The 20,870-nt window shown below is 41.1% G+C and overlaps 1 protein-coding gene across 1 annotated transcript in view; it reads right to left on the bottom strand.

Annotated features, from left to right (window-relative positions):
• The window catches only part of il1rapl2 (interleukin 1 receptor accessory protein-like 2), a 364,025-nt gene that overhangs the window by 18,176 nt on the left and 324,979 nt on the right, over positions 1-20,870 (bottom strand). Inside the window, exons 10-11 of the mRNA XM_078289249.1 lie at positions 19,841-19,973; positions 6,964-7,109 (exon numbers count right to left, since the gene is read on the bottom strand). Coding sequence (XP_078145375.1) covers positions 6,964-7,109; positions 19,841-19,973 — 279 coding nt within the window. The remainder of the gene's footprint in view (positions 1-6,963; positions 7,110-19,840; positions 19,974-20,870) is intronic.

Below are 20,870 nucleotides of genomic sequence, written 5' to 3'. Positions count from 1 at the left end.
AATTACAGAGATATCTGGAACTCATAAATTGGCAGCGATATTGAACTCGGAGAACTGCATTTGTTGATTAATGAACAAACAGTTGAATCAATTCATTTATTTCTTCTTTTGTCATTTTTCATGCATAAATTGTGTAATATTGGCCTTCAGCCTGGTGCCTGCACCCACAGAGCCAAATGCTTGCAAATGTGTAACTGCAGGTGACAATCAGGGATGTAGTGGAGGGTAAACCCACCGAAAGTCACGATACTCACTTTCAGTTTACTTTTTATTTGTGACAAAGAGTTGTCAGATCTTTTTAAGTTGACATAAATCTTAATGACATAAATGTATTGCATACATTTTAGTACAAGTGTGCTCTTAACAAAAAGGGTTCTACTGTAAATAGCACCAGAAAATGGTTCTTTAGGCTTGTATAATAGCAGAATCCTTTTTGATGCTATAAAGAAACACTTTAGAGAGGTTCCCTATAGCACCATACTCGAATGGTTCCACATTGGAAATGTATGGTGCTGTAAAGAACCATTTAAGAATGCATGAAATGCTCCAAATCAGCAGTATAAAAAGAACAGAATAAGAGAGAAGAAGAGTTATTTAGTCTGATCTTTCAGGGTTTTTACAGTATTTTAAACAAATCAAGGGTTTTAACGCCTGCACCAGCTCTGAAAACCTGTGTAAAAACAGTTTCCAAAGCCATTTTAATATGAATTTTCACTGTGCCATATTATATTCTGAAAATGTCGTGCTCTTTTGTGTTGACGTTGAACTTAGCCTCACCTCCTGCATGTTGCCAGCTCTCTATAGACCCACTACTCTAACCAAAGAAGCCTTGAGGAACTCTTTCTGGGTGTAGCATCAAGTTACACAAGATGGGGTCTTTTAAGGACAAAAGAAGTATAAACTGAGGCTTTTTTGGGGAATAAACCTGAAATTGATTCATATTGGAGGTGCTTTGCCTTATAATGGAGGTCATAGTCTTTTTTATTTACCACTGCATCACTGGTGACAGTCTGTCTGAAGTTACCGCATCTCACCAGTAGACGTCTCTCCAACTCTACTCTGCACTGCTACACTGCCTCCACCGACACACAGAGAGAGACAGGGAGAGGTGGCACAGTGACGGAGAGAGGGATAGAGTGGGCAGAGAGAGAGAGAGAGAGAGAGAGAGAGCGAGAGAGAGAGAGAGAGAGTGAATGGCGGTCCACGGGGGAAGAAAAATTGTGAAATTTAACTAATTGCCAAATATTTGCTCTACAGTGAAGTGAACTCGGATTGCTTCCATTAGTAATGAGACACATTTAGAAACCTCCGCTTCTCTCTCCGTCTGTCCCAGCCTCCATCCATCCATCCCTCGTCGCTTCCCCTCTTTCTCTCTCTCTCTTTCTCCCCCTCTCTCTATCACATCTCTCCCCCCCCCCCCCCCCCCCCCTTCATCCATCTCTCTCAGATATTTTCCATTAGTAATGAGTCGCCCGCCGCCGTCTCCCAACATCGGCGCGGGGGCAAGTGGGAGCTGAATTTTAACGATGAGTTTTAAGTACGCTTTTTTTGGGGTTTTTTTGGGCAGAAAGAATGAGGGGGGGAGGGGGGAGTGAGAGAGGAGATTTTGAGATTACCTCTCTCTCTCTTTCTCTCTCTCCCTCTCTCTTTGTCATGCTGTCTCTATCGCCACGGCCAAACATAATGGGATGTTCACACCGTCTTGTTGAAGTCAAAAGTCCACAGTCTTGGCTATCGCTCTCTCTCTCTCTCTCTCTCAAATTTCAATTGAATTCCATCGGCGTTATTAGAATTGCGTTTGACATGTGCTGCCAGAGCGATTTGTCAAAATACCACTAATGATTACGAAAGAAAGAGAATTAGCCTTGAAGGTTGGTTCCCATCATGCCATCTGTCTCTCTCTCTGTCTCTCTCTCTCTTTCTCTCCCTCTCGCTTTCTTTCTCTCTGTTTCTCCATTTTTCTTTCTTGTAAGGCTCACTTTATAGTAGCTGAGGGCAGCTCTTTCTCTTCTGTCTGTTACAATAAGAAGAGAATGTGTGTGTGTGTAGGTGTGTGTGTGTGGGTGTGTGTGTGTGTGCATGTGTGCAACATGGACGCATCAACCCATTACCTTGGGTCTTTGCAGGGTGAGAGCACACCCTAATTCAATCACCCACTCGTACGTACGCACACACACACACACACGCACACACACACACACAGGCCTCTATCAATGCATGAAATCAAGCGTTGGTAACTTGTGCTAACTTAGGATAACTTGCGCTTTGTTTGGGCTGTCGTATTGCGTTCAGACAGACAGGGAGAGGCAGGCGGCCTAATGTGCCCCTATTAGCTTCACAGCTTCAGGCAAGGCATCTGCAATACTCTGCTGGATAGTCAGCCTGGTTAGTGGCCTTGAAGGAAAACACAAAGTTTTTGGGAGATTGGCCAGTTGGTCAGATTACCTGTTAAGTGATGAGAACATAAACACCAAAATCATCCATGTGTCCCTGGTAGATCATTAGCTCTGCCTATGGAGCCTACTATCATTCAACATAGTGTCTGCTAAAGTGTTAGCATGGAGCCTACTATCACTCAACATAGTGTCTGCTAAAGTGTTAGCATGGAGCCTACTATCACTCAACATAGTGTCTGCTAAAGTGTTAGCATGGAGCCTACTGAAGTGTTAGCATGGAGCCTACTATCACTCAACATAGTGTCTGCTAAAGTGTTAGCATGGAGCCTACTGAAGTGTTAGCATGGAGCCTACTGAAGTGTTAGCATGGAGCCTGCTATCACTCAACATAGTGTATGCTAAAGTGTTAGCATGGAGCCTACTGAAGTGTTAGCATGGAGCCTACTGAAGTGTTAGCATGGAGCCTGCTATCACTCAACATAGTGTATGCTAAAGTGTTAGCATGGAGCCTACTGAAGTGTTAGCATGGAGCCTACTGAAGTGTTAGCATGGAGCCTGCTATCACTCAACATAGTGTATGCTAAAGTGTTAGCATGGAGCCTACTGAAGTGTTAGCATGGAGCCTACTGTCACTCAACATAGTGTCTGCTAAAGTGTTAGCATGGATGATTTTGGTGTCTATGTCTCATCACTTAACAGGTAAGACCAACGGGTGCTTGGTACTTGGTGCATTCTTTTAGCTAAACAAAGGGTCACAGAGACACACAGGAACACCTGAAGAGTTTTGCTCCACGAGGAGATCCATCATGAGAGATTACTCTTGCAAAATGACAGATAGTACAAAATTAACATAAGTGTTTTTCAACACTAGAAAGGCCAAGCACAGTCAACTGCTGTTTCCTGTGTTGAATTTTAGAATTGAAATGTCTCAGCTTTCAAAATGCCCCTCCACTTGCTGTACAAAGCAGTGCTTAGATTTTCAAAATCACACAAGAAAATCGTGGTTATAGTTTTAATTACTCCACTTCAGTTGTCCCTCCACAAATCCAATGGCATTTCTAGTAGAATAATACATTTTAATTTTTTAACCCTTCTCAGTGTTTCAAGAACAAAATGTAATTCAAGTCCTTTGCTGACACAATGATGACACATGCAGACTGAGATGTCAAAAGTTTACAGATAGTGAATGTTGAACTAAGGTAAAGATTTGCAGAAATGCACATGAAGCACTTTGGAATTATGTTCTTCAAGTCGTTGAAGGTTAAAAATACAGGAACCATTCTAACTAGTGAGTGTACACTGAAAGTACAAAATACTATATAGACACTTGATTAATTGAATCCAGGTAAAAGCCATTATCCCTTATTGATTTCCCTTATTAAGTCTCTACCAATCACAAAGGAGGAGATGGAGATAAAGAGAAGCAGACGAGTTAGAGGACGAGTTTTAAGCTTTGAGACGTTTGAGATGTGGATTGTGCAAAAGGGGCTGCAACTCAATATCAGGGAGATGATCCTAATATTTTGTACATTCAGTTTACAGAGGGGAGGAGAGAGACAGAGAGAGAGAGAGATGGAGAAACAGAGAACGAGAGAAAGAGGAAAGGAGGGCGAAAGAGGGAAAGAGAGAGAAGCAGAGAGAGAGAGAGGTGAGGGAGGACATGAGTGTGTTTCAGAATCCAGTGATGAGTCAAAGCAGCCCACCTCATTTAGAATCAAGAGGAAAGGGCTGTGAGACGCAAAAGCACGCATAAACACATACGCACCGCTACACACACACACACACACATGTACACACCAACACATACATGGAGTGTGCTCTATTTCCATAATTTAAAAGCAGTCCCACACACATTTCGCTACATTTTTGGGTGATCTCATTTGAGGCGGTAGAGACGGAAATGACACACACAGAAAGCTCTCTATTGCTGTGGGCTGCGTTGACAAGGATACTTTCAACATTACCTGCTTACAATTAAAGCCATTGAAGTATTCCACTGTCTGTATGTGTGTGTGTGTGTGTGTGTCTGTATTTTTGGTTGTGCCTTTGTGTGTGTGTGGTGAAATGTATCATCTGAAATGTACTATCGTGCTTTAAAACAATCACATTACACATAATGGGTCCCATGAGAGGAGTGTGTGTGTGTGTGTGTGTGTGTGTGCACTAAGACCAGACACACACACACACACACACACACACGCACACATTCTAATCCAGGTCATTTCTTCTATTTAATCAGTATAAATCTCTCTTTCTCTCTCTTTCTCTCTCTCACTCACACACACACACATATACACACACACACACACACACACACACACACATATGCACATGCATGCGCACATGCACACACACGCATACACACACAGAGTTCCTGTATTCATCCAGGTAATTACAGTGTTAAGTAATGACGACCCTCCAATTGTCATCCTGACCCCCTCTGGAGAGTGTGTGTGTGTGTGTGTATGTATGTGTGTGTGTGTGTGTGTGTGAGTCCCTAGGGTGCTAGTTAAGTATAGTAAGATAGATTTGACACCCAAGGCATTCAGCAGGAGTCTGAGAGAGAGAGACCTTTTTTGTTTTTTTAATCTTTTTCTGTCTCTCTTTCTCTCTGTCTCGATTCTCTCTTTTTTTCTCTTTTCCCCTGCATCTTCGCTTCATCTCTCCCAGTTCTCTCGTACTTATCTCAATCTTTATCGCTCTGTCTGCATCTATTTTTTCTCTCTTCTTCTCTCTCTCTCTCTCTCTCTCCCTGCCTCGCTCCCTCTCCTCATCCCTCTGTACCTGTTTATCTCTCTCTTTACCCTCCACTCTCTCCATCCCTGGCTTCCTACATTACTTACATTTTATATACTAGGCATTCATGTGGCCCTCTTTCCCACCGAGACTTGAGCTAACATTACCCTGAGACAATTCATCTCATTCTCCTGCTCTGTTTCACCTGTTTCTCTCTCTCTCTCTCTCTCTCTCTCTCTCTCTCTCTCTCTATGTCTCTCTCCCTTTCTCTGGGTCGTGGCCTCTGACTCACACGAGCCTGTTCTCTCTGCTTGTCAGATGGAAAACAAGACACCGCAGGACTGCAAGTGTTTTACAAAGGGATCTACACCCTTACACATTTTTGAGGTAAATATTTAAAGTGATAAATATAAGATCCTGGTTTTTCATTTAGTCTCCATCTTTGTTGCTGTGGTGTTTCTGCTCTGCTCTTCCCAGAGATCACCTGTCAATCAAACAGTGTGTCCAGTGCTGTGGCGTCTTTCTCCTTGGATTTTCTGTTGATGCAGTTTGAGTTTCTGTAGGTGGCGCTCTTTTCTTTGTCTGTTCAGCCATGGTGGCTAGAGGGGTATTCCTCTTTTAACAGAAAATAACAGTAGGAATGGAAAATACCTCAGGTAACTAAGGCAGAAATTATTTTATATTTAGTCAGGACACTACTGTGTAGAGCTGTAGATTGCACAACATGACACTCCCTGTACATGACATATTGTGACAACTTAAACAACACATAACTGTGAACTGCGTTGAGGACTCATTTCATACATTTTTATTGAATTTACTCAAGAATGAATGCATAAAAGTAAATAATTGTTTGAAAAAGTGCTTCAGTTCATTCATGGTTCTTTTAAAATGGTTTCACATTTGGGAAGCCACTGGTCCCCTAACTCCCCTGACATAGGTGGTTGACTTCTTAGATTCTCAGGCTGCTCTGTTTTAAAAAAGGGAAAACCCTGCAGCACATACTGATGAAAAAAATATCTGTATTAGATGCCTTGGGTATTTGGAGGTTTTGGGAGCTATTAAGTAAGGCAAATTAATTTGAATTCAATTTCTGCCTAGGCAATGGACAGATCTTAGGTTGGTGGATGTAGGCAGAAGGTCATTGATAGCTGCAGGAGGTTAGCAAATAACTTATTAACAGCAGTGCAATTCTTCGGAGTGCGCAGGTGATGTTTTTGTTCCAGGTTTAACATGACAAGAAAAAGTGGGGCTCAGAAAGGTAAATAGCCAACTAGATAATAATAATTGACTGCCTCAAGCACTGGCTGGGTATGTCAGACTCAACACTACAATGACTCAGAGCCTATCTTTCCAAAAGAACCTTCTTTCTTAGCAGAAATCACCTATGGGGTTCCACAGGGCTCGATTCTAGGCCCCCTATTCTTTTCCTTGTTTTTATGCCTTTTTGTAAAGCACTTTGTAAACTGATATAGGTGCTATATAGTCAAAGTTTATGATGATGATGATTATAATTGTTGTTATTAGTAGCAGTAGTATTAGTAGTTGTGGATAGACAGACAGTCAGATATACTGAAAGACAGAAACACAAGGTTTTGAATCCAATGCTAATATTTTGAGGTAAACTTCCTCACAAGCAATTTACCTGCAGGTTTTTTATGATCGCATCTCATTTCACCACATCGCTAACTCAAATTTAATGCTTTAAGAAAAGCAACAGTAGTTACAAGATGCTCTGACAGCTGATTTTCTTTCCACTTGAGCAACGTCTTTGCTTCTATATAGCTAATGAAAGAGGATACGGGAGAAAGAGACCGAGAGAGTAATCTACCTCTCTTCTGCAGTATGGCGCTCCCGCTGCGCCTCCCTATGTGGTTCTCCACGTAACAGGTGTAGTTGGCCAGGTCCGCCTCCTCCACGGCGTCAAACGTTAAGGACAGCTGCACCTCCTTCTCCCCTAAATACTCCTTCATAATCCTGGACAAACACACAGACAGACACAGATAGTTGTCACAGACGGCTGGACCATCTTTTTCTCCCCAAGTTTGACTTCTTTTAATAAAACCCTTTAAGGAAGAGGAGGAGGACGGGCGGAGAGCAGAGGAGAAGAGGAGAGAGAGAGAGAGAGAGAGAGAGCTGAGAGAGAAGTAAACATGTGTACGAAACATTAGAGACAGCTGGAGTTCCTAGTCTCCGAAATGACTCCTTTAGAAACACCCTGTGAGGAGGAGGAGGAGGAAAGGAAAGGAGAGGAGAGGAGAGGAGAGGAGAGGAGAGGAGAGGAGAGGAGAGGAGAGGAGAGAGTGAGGGAGCAGGGAGAGAAGTAAACATATGTATGAAACATTAGACAGCTGGAGTTCCTCCTTTTTTCCTTTTTGAAATGACTCCTCTGAAAGCCCTACGAGGAGGAGGATAAGAGGAGAGGAGGGGAAAAGAATGACGAGGAGAGGAGTGGAGAAGGCATGAGGAGAGGAGAAGAGGCGGGGGGAGAGATGAGGAGCGAAAAGGAGAAGAAAGGAGGAGAGGAAAAGGGAATAGAAGGGCAGAGGAAAAGAAAGGAGAGGAGAGATGAGGAGAGGCAATGAGAGGAGAGGAGAGGCGAGGAGGAGAGGAGAGGAGAGGAGAGGAGAGGAGAGGAGAGTTAGCATGTATTGGGAACATTGGTGACAGCTGGAAAAGCCTCTCTCCTTATGCTGAGGTCACGCTCCTTTAAAACCCTGGGAGGAGGAGGAGAGAGGAGGAGACTGAACTTATGTCTGGGTCGCGCCGTGCAACTTTAAGCCTGATTTGAGGTCAGATTCGGCCATAACCACTGTTATCAGAGATGGGGCTGACTGTGCTGACGCAGCAGATTTGGAGTCGGGACTGGCGGTCGGCACAGATGGTCTGGTAGCATTAGAGAGGCTGAGAAATGACTCCCATACCTCTTAATGCAGCTGCACTAGTTGTAGCCAATAAGCTTACTTCAAACAATTTTTTAATTTATTGATTTATTTTATTTATTTATATTTTCATTTTTTACATTTTATTCATATTTATTTAGTTGTATTGCATTTATATTTTTGGATTTTTTTTTAAATGATTTGCTATTTTTTTTTATCGTTTTTTCTCATTTTAGTACATAATGAAGATATGGTCATTCAGTTATCCTGAGTGCCATTTATGTAAGATATACTTCCACTCATATTCAGTGTTATGCTTCACATTTAGATTTGTTGCAGCTTTAAAACATGAGTTGTCAATGTCACCCTCTCTTTTTTCTTTGTCTTATTTCTCTTGTCTTAAGTTGAATGTCATATGTTACAATGTATAGTAATTAAACTGTATGATAGTTGTACATCACAAGTACACAAGTAGTATCAATGTTTTCTAAGGTGAGAAAAAAAATAAGGCTCTTGTGAAGTGAACTCAGTGTCTAATCCTATGGAATGGCAGCTTGACCATCAGACCAAAAAATACTTTATAATGGGACAAGACCTGAGGAAATGAGTGTGATCCACCATTTTTTTCTCACCTTGAACCAGGACAAATCTGAACAAACATAAAAAAAAAACGTTCCCTGTTTTCATAGATGAATTTTTAGATGATTTTTAGATGAAAAAAATGATGACTACTGTGAGGAAATTAGGTTTTGCAGCAGCAAGGAACGGGATGTGGCAGTGGCCAGGACATAAATAACAATAAAGCAAAGAGAGGGTTTAAAATCTAACGCAACTGATCATTACAAGTGACAGACTTTATTCCAAGTATGGACATTTGACTAATTTACAGCATATAAAAGCAACAGGTGATGTTAATGTTGCGTAATATAAGCCCTTGGAGTAAAGAATGGCTTTCAAATGAGTCTGTTCTTCTAAAATTTAAGGACAGAGTAACTTTTAGGATGAATAGCCTGCTATATCCAATTAATTAAAAAAAAGTACCTTAGCAAATGGATTACAGTTTCAATTTGCATGATGAACTGACTGAATTGAAAGCAAATTGACTCCATGTCTGGTATGGAAGTCCTATGCAGTTTAAATTGCCCTGCTGATACAAATCCTTTTCAATGGTATTTCAGATAAGACAGCATGTATTGCAAGGTCAAATATCATAGTCATGTGCCACCATCTATCCATAGATCCATAGAGAAGGCTACACAATAAATATGCAGAGTGTCAATGTCCAGGTTACTCTGCAATGGGAATGATAGGAGGAACAGGTCAGCCAGGTAAAAATGGATCTTGGTGGATTCTGAATCTGAATGCGTCAGAGAGATCTATGTAAAGCAACACAATGAGACCTGTGTTTCAGCTGTCTCTGTCTCTCTCTCTCTTGACAGGACCAAAAGATTTAGTAGTAGTACAGTAGCTACTTTTATTTTTAGAAGAGCTTGATGCATCTTTGTTTCTAACAGACCCGATGAAGACTAAATGCACTACCTCTTTTTTATCAGGGAATTTTTAAATCATGGACACTTTTCAAATGTATAAAGACTGCTCCTACTAATTCTTTGTACTGGTTGCTAGAGGAGCCTCTCGTTCACGGTGCAAGAATGGACATAAGTGACAGTGCGACCCCTGGGCTAACTGCAGTGCTGCGTGGAACAGGAACAGTGCGCCTCGGAAAACTGGTGGACGCAGCAGGACCGGAGTTAAATGATGCTCAGGCTGTATGCTCTTTATTGGGCCTGAGGTCACACCGCTGTGTAAAGAGGATGCTGGATCTCTGGAGACAGAGGCTGACTGTTAAAGAACTGAGGATGCTTAGAGATTCCAGCAGTGGAGCTACAACACCAAACCAACAGGATGCGTTTCCAGACGTTAAACTGAGCCCTGTACTGGGCGAGATGTCTGGTCCATTGCTTACCATCAAGGACTCTGAAAGTCTAACACTGTACAGAGTGAACAGAAAGTTAAAGTTAAAGATAATTAATAAGAAATGGTTGAGTAACAGAGTGGATACTGTGTGGAGGAGCAGACTGTGCACAGACAGTGCAACTAAACCTGTGTGGAGAGTTTTATACAAGCCTCCTTTAAAAAAGCAAACAGCAGATCTTCAGTGGAGGATCTTACATGGTGCTATAGCAGTGAACGCTTTTATTTCCATTCTTAATCCAGTGGTGGTAAACAAATGTCCTTTCTGTGGGTTAACTGAAACAGTTTTTCATGTTTTTTTAGAGTGTAACAGACTTTCAGGTTTATTTAAGCCACTCACTGATGTTTTTAGAGATTTTGATGAAAATTTTTCTGTTACTAATTTCATTTTTGGAGCAGGATATAGTAAAAATAATAAAACAAAACGGCAACTACATAATTTTCTGGTGGGAGAAGCTAAACTCTCAGTCTATATTAGCAGAAAAAACAAAGTGGAAGATAAACCAGGCCAGGATGCAATATCAGTGTGGTGCTGTAATGCAAAGGCTAGAGTATGGCTAGATTTCAGATTTTATAAAGCTATAGACAATTTGGAGACTTTTACTCGAGAATGGTGCCATGGGAATGTAATTTGCAATGTAATTGACGGTGAATTGTGTTTTAAAGACATATTTAATATCTGAAATTCTATTTTTATAATTGTTCCCTATGAATGTTCTTGTTGTGTATTGCTTTTTGGGCATTGTAGCTGTAATGACAACAGGTTTTTAATATAACGTAAATAAAGTAGTTTGAAAATCTCTCTCTCTCTCTCTCTCTCTCTCTCACACACACACACACACACACACACTAGATATGTCTGTATGTTTCTAGGTGTTAAAAATTGACTTGTCAGTGCATGATTGTCTCACAGTTTGTAGCAAACTCGGTGTGTGTGTGTGTGTGTGTGCGTGTGTCGGGCTAGAACAGAGAGAGAGAGAGAGAGAGAGAGAGAGAGAGAGAGAGAGAAATAAAGAGAAAACAAGAAGAGAAAGAGGTGGATACAACAAGAGATCAAGAGAAACGGAGATGGAGAAAAAGAGATGGAGGTCTGTGAAAATGGAGTTAGAGAACAAGTTGGAGGGTCAGATGTGCAAGAGGGAGAGGCAAACAGAAACAGAAGGAGAAGAGGGAGAGAAATATTCTTGGTCTCCATTAGTGGTGTGCAGCCTGGCTGAGGTTAGCTGTATTCTGGTCTGGTGTGGTTCGGCTCTCCATTGATTAGCCGAACAACAGCAGGATTTGGAAATAACGAGCACATCTTGTGCAGATTCAGCACCGGAGCCAGACAACAGCCACACCATTGACAGTTTCATTCTTATTCTTCTCCCAATTTTATTAGTATTAATAACCTCTAAAACTTTAATTTGTGGTGCTGTTTGACTCAGCCATGGTTCAGGCCAAACTGGGCTAGAAGGAGGACTACTGGCATTTCTTGTACTTTTGTTGAGGATTCACCAGTGGAGGCTTTTATCCAAAGTGCCACACATGCTTTTAGCATGGGTGTCCCCAGTGGGAATTGAACCTCTAACCCTGACAGTGTTAGTGCCTTGACTGTCATGCTCTACCTATTGAACTATACAGAGAATTGAACCTCTAACCCTGACAGTGTTAGTGCCTTGACTGTCATGCTCTACCTATTGAACTATACAGAGAATTGAACCTCTAACCCTGGCAGTGTTAGTGCCTTGCTCTACCCATTGAGCTACACGGGAGGAGAAAAAAGAGAGGCAAAAATCAAATAACCTTCATAGCTTCATTACACTGATTGTCAACATTACAGAAATATAGGATTAAAGCTGTTAAAGCATGCTAAAGAAATATAACAAATGACCTGGATTAGTGTGTGTGTGTGTATGTGTGTGTGCCACTTCGATAATCCACTGTAATATCCATTGGAGTACAGTAGAAAGGTCATAGTGTTTTTTTGCTTGTCGTGTGTATGCATGAGTGTTTCTGTGTGTGTGTGTGTGTGTGTGTCACCATGATGTCTACCAGGGCAGTGCATTAGAGGTCACTGTCAAAAGCAGTGACTTGCTAAAATCCTCAATTAAAAACACATCACTCCCTCACTCTTTTTCTCACTCCTCTAATATCTCCCTCCATGGATTCTCTCTCTCTCTCTCTCTCTCTCTCTCTCTCTCTCTCCCTCTCTCTCTCTCACACCTTTTCTGACTCCCCTCTCCCACTCCTCTTACCTCCCTCCATCTCTCTCTCTCTCTGTCAGTATTAATTCTATAACTCTAACTAGGTCATGTTGTGTTGTCTTGGCCTGCCCTCTGCTATCAAACACTCCTCCAGTCCCCTCTAAATCACACCTGAGTGGTGAAAAATGATTTCTAGTGATTTCCTCTGCTGTGAAATGTATCTCTCATCCTGTTTCTACACACACCAAATGGGAGAAGATCTAAAATGAACTACAGTTTATAACATAGGTATAAGACCTGAGCATGGGTTTCTTAGCAGCTATGGGCATTCAGTCCTTACTGTATGTCAGCTTTCATAATGTAGTACTAATGTAATTTGTGACCTAGAAGGTGAACAATGAATTTATAAAAGACAAATTTCAAACTAAAAGTCCTGGCCTATTTTCTGCCAATATTCAATATGTTTAAATTTGACCATTCAATTTAACCAAAACATTACAAATATTCAGTGTTTCCTCCAGATGTGTATTCTTGTCAGGATGGAAAAGCCTCTGAAACAGCATTTAGACCATCACGGGACACTAAAACTTGGTAGCTCTTAAGGCAGGGTGACACCTCCACACCTATACAATGGCAGGGGGAACTCTGGGATACATTACTGACTTGAAATCAAATAATTAATTTACAAAAAAACCCAATTGATTAAAGGAATAAAATGTGCAAAGAAAAAAAGTCATTGCAGGTTGTACAGACTGTTTCTACAGTTGTGAAAAAACGTTTGTGAACCCTTGGGAATTACCTGGATTCCTGCAGTAACTGCTCCCATAATAGTCTGATTTTCATCCAAGTCATAATAATAGATAAACACAATCACCAAAAACAAATAACACAGAAACAATTGTACTTTTTCACGTCTTTATTAAAGACATTGCTTAAGCATTCACAGTCTAGGCTGGAAAAAGTATGTGAACCTTTAGATTTAGGAACTGGTAAAAACTCTTTGACAGAACTAACCTCAACCAAACGTTTGCTGTAGCTGCTGACCTGACCTGCACAGTGCTTGAGAGGTATTTTGGACTATTCCTCTTTACAAGAACAGTTTCAGTTCATTGATATTTTTGGGATGTCTTGCATGAGCAGCTCGCTTCAGGTCACGCCACAGCGTTTCAATAGACTTAAGGTCAGGACTCTGATTTGGCCATTCCAAAATGCAATTTTTCATCACTTTAAGCCCCTGTCTTGTAGATTTACTTCTGTGCTTAGGGTCATTGTCACACTGCGTGTCCCAACCTCTGTTAAGTTTCAGATGACAAACAGTTACCCTGATATTCTCCTGTAGAATTTCCCGATCCAATTTGGAATTCACTGATCCCTAAATGGTCACAATCTGTCCGGACCCTGAAGCTGCAAAGCAGCCACAACCCATGATGCTCCCTCCACCATGCTTCACAGCTGGGATGAGGTTCTGGTGTTGGTATGCAGTGTGTGTTTTTTTCCTCCAAACATAACACTGTGGGGTTTTTTTTGCCTAAAAAGTTCAACTTTTGTCTCATCTGTCCACAGAATTTTGCTCCAGCAGTGTTGTGGAACATCCAGGTGGTCTTAGGCAAACTTAAGATGGGCATCCATGTTTTTTTTTATTTGTTTTTCAAGAGCACTGGGTTCCTCTATGGTAGCCTTCCATGAACACCAATCCTGTTCAATGTTTTTCTTATTGTGGACTCAAGAGAACAGACATTAGCAAGTGCAAGAGATGCCTGCAGATCCTTGGTTGTTACCCTAGAGTTCTTGACATTTGTATGCAGTTCTTGCAGTGATTTTTGCAGAACACCCACTCCCAGGGAGAGGAGAAACGGTGCTGAATTTCTCCCATTTGTTTCAATTATCTGTCTGACTGTCAACTGATGGGGGCCCAAGTCTTTAGAGATGCTTTCGTAGCCCTTCTCCAGCCTCATGACCTTCAACAACTCTTCTGCCGAGGTCCTGTGAAATCTCTTTTGATTGGGGCATGCTTCACTTCAACAGATCTCTGCTGTGAAGAGCAGACTCTGTTGGTAATCAAACTCTGGATTCTTTGATAGAGCAGGGAACCTCTAACCCATATCTGAATGTCATCACATTGATTGGAATACCTGATTCAAACAAGCCCTGTCACAGAAGTCATTATCCTAGAGGTTCACATACTTTTTCCAGCCTAGACTGTGAATGCTTAAACAATGTCTTCAATAAAGACATAAAAAGCACAATTGTCTGTGTGTTATTTGTTTATTTAGATTATGATTATCTATTGTTATGACTGAGATGAAGATCAGACCACATTTTAGGACCAATGAATGCAATAATTCCAAAGGGTTCAACAGGAACTGGTCAATATTAGTCAGATTTATCAGTCTAACCCTACTGTGGGGTTGTCCATGAAAATGTGTGTTGCTTTGTATCTTAAGACTAAGAAGTCATGGTCTTTGGTTTTAGTCTTGAACATGGCTCTCTATATTTATTCTGCTTATTTCTTTGTAAATAATGCCTGCATAGTGCCTGCTTAGTTCAAAAACCTGAACAGGCAGGAATTGGTTGAATATTTTCCTTTGTAGGACTAGACTACTCTAGGCTGAAACCTTCTTCTGTGGCACTAACCAGGCTACCACATTCAGAATGTTGGCAAGTTGAATTACACTTAAAATTACAACATCAGCTATCTGCGTTACACTAGACTGCTTTTTATAGGGTGGAGTTACTGTATACATCATCATTCTTCTACTGGAGTATCAATAAATCCTGCAGTTTAAGGACTGGAAGTGAAAGATAATTGGACTAGAGCAGAAAGTGACTTAAGCATTTAACAATCTTCACTCACAGTGATATCAGCTGTGGTAGCATTAAAACAGTGAGGCTCTGAATGCAGTGGGATTAGGCAACTGGTGTGAATTTTAAGCAGGTGAAGATAAGTCTGTAATGGAATATATTTTCAGAGTTACCTTCCCAATCCTGCCACTCATACTGAGCAACATCATTTAGAATCCAGAGAGTGAGAAAATAAATCTGGAGGCTTCGATAAATATTCCACGCCCTTTAAGTCACAAGACATACAGGTCAGTGCTGCCTTCAAGTGCTGTTGGAAATGTTGTAATTGCGACTTGTGAGCAAATGAATGAGCCATGAAGTATGATTTCTGAGTTGTAGAAATGTGATGTTTATACTGTATTACTAATTATACAACAATGGTCTTGGCCAATGAATGAATCAACCTTATTTTCTCCTCTTTATTCTGCTGCTGCATCACAAAAGTAGCTTTGTGCCACTTGATTTATAAAATGAAACAATTACCAAAAAAGGTTCTTCTGTTCCATTTTGTTATTTCTTGACCAAAAGCAACTGAATGTGTGACAACTTTTATTTACAACTTTGGAACTGGGAAGTAGGAGCTTACGAAGGGCCCTTGAAGGCAGCATGTAGGCTCAGCAGCCTGGAGGGGTCGAGAAGAAAGTTTGAATCCTTCCGTTAGTCACACTTAGCTACTCGTCTGCGTAGCCCAGGGGCGGAAATCACGGGGGGGACAGGGGGGTCCGGACCCCCCCTTCCTGGGACTAACAGAGAGTTGTCCCCCTCAATATATCATTGTAAACATAATTATAGAATTTTAAATAATATAATAATATGCATTGAAAGCACTTGTGCTAATTATAGACGCAAAACAATGCGTTTTTAAGTTTCGAAAGATTGAGTCCCTCTCTCATATGCCTCACAGTGGTTTGGTCCACTGCCTACCTGCCTCCCCGAACCCCCACACACACACATTAGCCCTCGGTACGAGTGTGTGTGGAGGATCTCTGGAAGTGTGTCAGTGGTGGCAGACCTCCAGTAAGTAGCTGAGGTTAACTTAAAACAAAGGATGTGTCAGACATTTTTCTTTACTTCTACCACTCAATAGAATAAAACACATTCACAACTGTAACCAGACTACATTTTGTTCCGTTACCTCGCGGTTGAATCTTGTGCGTCAGCGTGTTGGTACGGAGCCGCGTCTCCTAATGCATGTGTGTGTATGGAGGCAGGAGGTCTGTCCACAATTAAAATCATCATAACTCGCTGAATTTTCGACCGATTTTCAAGCGGTTTGGTTTGTTACAAATGCCAGACATGTATTTATGATACAGGATAGTTGGTTAAATTAAAATGCGGGATTTCATACCAAAATACTTTATCTTTTGTAGATGGTAACAGTAATATTTCTATAATATAATATTTAAGATTAACTTACCCTATGTAATTAGGTTCTAAGTATATTATTTTTTTCTTACTGCATGTAAAATGGCTGCCACTATGTTATTTTGTTCATAATTTTGGAAATAAATGAAGACTTAATTAATAAAAAAGACATAATTACAACAAACATTATGTTAAATATAAGTACGTTTCTGGCAGGCTTCATAGCGTTCTGGACTTTTACACATTGACAGCAAAACATTAGAGATCTGCTTTTTCGGGAAAACAAAATCTAATTAGGCATATATTAGCTTTAGTTCAGTTAATGGGTGTTGCATCTCACCTACTACTGTAAATAACCTGCATGCTGTGTGTGTGTGTGTGTGTGTGTGTGTGTGTGTCTATTTGTCAGCCAGCCAGGTCAGTTAAAATGGCAGAGAAAAGAAAAACAGACATCCGATCATTTTTCAGTGCACCGAAACGCCAAGTAGAAAGACCCCAGTAATATCAAAGGCAATTTGATAAAATCTTCATAAGAAAGGAATGAAGTGCTTATGGAAATGTTTCATAATGGACCTCTATATACATTTAATACAACAGTACTTTTGGCGGCACCTTTGGTGTCCCCTTCAGGAATTGCTCTTGAGAAATTTTTCTGTTTATTGTCCCCCCCAACAGTGAAATGAAATATCCGCCCTTGGCGTAGCCCTCTCTCCCTCCGTCTACTTTCTTTCACTTTTCTACTTTAGGTGTTGTGGAGATAATGAGGTGAGAGTGGCAACAGTTCTTCCCCATAGAGACAAATCTGCAGGGGAACAAACATCGGTAATTACAGGCATTCGCATTATCATGGAGGCCCTGAGATTGCCATGGATACTATTAAAATACAGACACACACACACAACCCTTCCCTTTCTGGTCAGGTCCAGTGTTGGGGGGGGGGGGGCTGTTAAGCTTTGACAGATTAATGAGCATCTCAGAGGGTGTCTGTGTGCTGTAGTGTGATTGTTAGAGGTTGGGAGAGCGATATGATTGGATCAGAGGCGGTTAGGGGATAGACTAGACTGAAAAACAGAGAACTCATCAGACTAAGGTTAATTTAACACCAGGGGGTATGATTAGTTTAGGGTTTGAAGACACACACTCATGCACACTCATGCTCCCTTTATCTGAAACACCATTTCCCTCCCTGTCTCTCCATGGCTCTGTTCTGCTAATCAACACTTTGAGAGCCCATGAAAGTCACACTGTTACAATAGAGAGTCTGCTTTCTAATATATGGACTTACGGATTACTTTTGAGGGCGGCTGGTGGACTAGTAGTTACGAAGACCATCCTTAAACTGGAGGACTAGGGTTCAAATCCAAGCATCTGCCCTGCTGAAGTGTCCTTGAGCAAGACACTGATTCCCTACCAGGACCTACTATTACCAGATTGAGTGGCTGACATAGGGAGTGAAGACTTTTTGGGGAAGTGAGAACAGTCTGGTGCTCAATTTAAAAAGAGGCTAATTTGAGGTTAGTGTGAGGCAGGTAGCGCTGAGGTTAAAGTCACAAGGGAACGGCATTTCGATGGTGTCTTGCTTCTGTAATTTGCTGTATATTCCAGTCAAAACTGAAACGGATGATGGGACATAACGGAGGGAGGGACTTGTCAAAGGGGGCCATCACAAACATGGAAACAGAGAAGCAGTGAAGCCAATTGCATACTGGGTGTAATCGGTGAAGCAACCACTGTGAAATACTTGATGCAGAATTTTGAGCTTTCAAGAATTGCAGACTCTTCAAAATGAATAAATTCATCCATCGGGACACAACCACGCTGTCTTAGGAAAAGGAAACAGGGTTTTCGCCGCCACCATGTTGCCACTCTGTCACTTTGAATGTTGTGAAACTGCAGGTTTTATATGGTCACTTCCAGCTATTTAGATGCTCCATTAACAATGCAGAGTTTGGAAAAGTCCAAAGTATTCGTTTTCTGTTGGCCAACGGAGCTGATGGCCACTAGGGGCGCTAATGCATTACTGTCCGTCAAAGCATCCTCCATCAGAATGAATGACTTTGTCCGTCAAACCAGTGGAGCATGAAGTTGTGAGCGCAGCATAAATACATAATACATATGTTTGAGCACCTTATCAGAACATATCTAGAGTAGCTGATCCGGGCCAAACAAAACATGATGGAAAAACCTAAGATTAGGTGCCAGTATTGATACAATGTGGTACATTTACGCATTGGAAAAACCATATTAGAAAAGGGGCATTAACATGACGGTCGACATCCAGCCTCTATTTACTGCTCTAATCAGTTCTGATGATTTCTATGATGATATGGAAGCTTATCTTAATTCCCTAAAGACAAGCAGGTCACTGAAAGTGAATGACAACTTGAAATAATTCCTCATGGTCATAGAAGATGATAAGGTTATTGAAAGTGCAGATTAATGGTCCCTTTAACTTCATGTTCTATACATTTTGGAATCTAAAAGCATAGGAAAGTATCAGATTACATTACTGCACTGGTGTAATCCAATAGATTGTGTCACTAATTATGCTTTTAAGCAGGCAATGCGTAATCTGTAATTGATTACATTTTAAAAGTAACCTTCCCAACTCTGCCTCTGTGTGTGTGTGTGTGTGTGTGTGTGTGTGTGTGTGTGTGTGAATGTGTGTGTGTGTTCTGATCTGGTTTCCATGGTGATATGGCAGGTTGTTCTTAATGATATTTGACGCCCCGCAGACAAGCAAGCTTTTCCCAATAGAGCCCACTGTAATTGGTCCCGATAGGAGAGAAAATGAATTCAATTTCACTTTATTATTAGTATTAATCATTTTTGAGAAAGGTTAAGAAAAAAAAACTGTCAGAGAACCCTCAGTGAGTCATAAGTCATACGAGAGCAAATTAGATACTGACAAAGTGAAGTGTACAGCTAGTCTTTTCACAAAATGAATTAGCAATTAGAAACCTGTATGCTTAAAAAGGGTTTAATTGATATTGTCAGTGTCTTGCAGAAATGGAATGAAAATGAAATGAAACTTATGAAACTTTTTCTACGCATGGGAGACAATTACAGTTGTTGATGACAGTAAAAGGTTTCTGCAGGACACCTGTAATATGTTTCAAAATGTTTTCTTTTGATCTGCAGTTTCTCTAAATATGACTTGTAGCAGTTTGTGCAACGGAAAATTTTCAAGTTGTAGACTTCTTTTTTATGCAAGTATCTTGCCAGTATCACATACGTTTTATGTGTAAAAAGATCTATAGTCAGAGTAGAATAGGTGTATTTATACCAGTAATTTTTAATATAATTTTATATTTACTATTTGTTCCTTTTAAATGGCCAGCGAGTTCTTCTATAAATTTCTCTCCTCTCCCCCAAAAGATGATTAGATATACAATACGTATGACTAGATCTACATATTATCTATGCATATTGTAGGTGTATTTGTGCTCGATTTTGTTACCTGACTTCACTTTCTTTAATATGCCCAGCTAGCTCTTCCACAAACTTCTCTCCTCTCATCCAGTAGATGATGGGCCTTCTGTTTTCTCCGCTGTAGCCGAAAAACGCCCTGCAGTCCAGGCTAAGAGGCATACCTGCAACACACAACACAATGCAGTCATAACACATATAACAGCATCATCATAGACAGCGTAATGCTCCCCATTGTGGCTGAAACATGCACTGCAGTTCAGGCTCAGGGGCAAATCTGAAACACACAACACCATGGTTATATTCAAAGTACGATAAAACAATACAATATTCCGCTAAAACCAAAGAAGAGGGAGTTGAAGAAGAAAGCTACAAGAAAGCTAACTGAAGGCTGAAGTATCTTGGTGAAAAGAATTCCTCGTTGATGCTCAGCTCATGGTGGGACGCCTGCCGCCCCTCTGAGGGACCTGGACAGGGGGCTTGGCGTGCAGCAAGGCACCGTCTTGGAGCCCCTTGAGTTTGGGGAGCTGAAATGGCTCAAGACAGCCATCCTGCTGGCAGTGACACCAGCTCAGAGAGAGGGCTAACAGAAGGCTCCGTGGGCTCATGACTGGTTGTCCTGCATGTTTATCATCTAATTCAATAATTCAACTCATGGACTGCAACTGTGATGGAGGACCTGAAGGAAATCGGTTGTTTAATGGACTTAAAGACCCCATGAAACGGCATCTTTACTTCCTTGATTTGATGCATTTCCTTTTGAAACGGGATGTTGGGGGCGGGACATACTGCAGTGAGGGATCATTCAAAGGTCTAAACCAATGGAATATCAGTCTGGAAGAGAAAGGCAATTTTATTTGATGGGAGGGGTGGAGGGGCGGGACTGTTCAAAAATCTGTGATGGTTTTATTTTTACGCCCACTAGCCCACTGTAATGGAGGAACTAGGCTGTTTAATGGGGTATTTATGTACTGCATGTATGGAAAGGCCTGAATGCAAAAGGCTCCTTCATCCAACAGCTACTATCCATACAGTACTGTTGGTGGAAAAAACATTACTGA

This window comes from Centroberyx gerrardi, chromosome 16, assembly GCF_048128805.1.
Source record: "Centroberyx gerrardi isolate f3 chromosome 16, fCenGer3.hap1.cur.20231027, whole genome shotgun sequence".
NCBI lineage: Eukaryota > Metazoa > Chordata > Actinopteri > Beryciformes > Berycidae > Centroberyx > Centroberyx gerrardi.
Note: the sequence above shows the minus strand (reverse complement) of the source record. Positions and strands in the feature narration are given on the sequence as shown.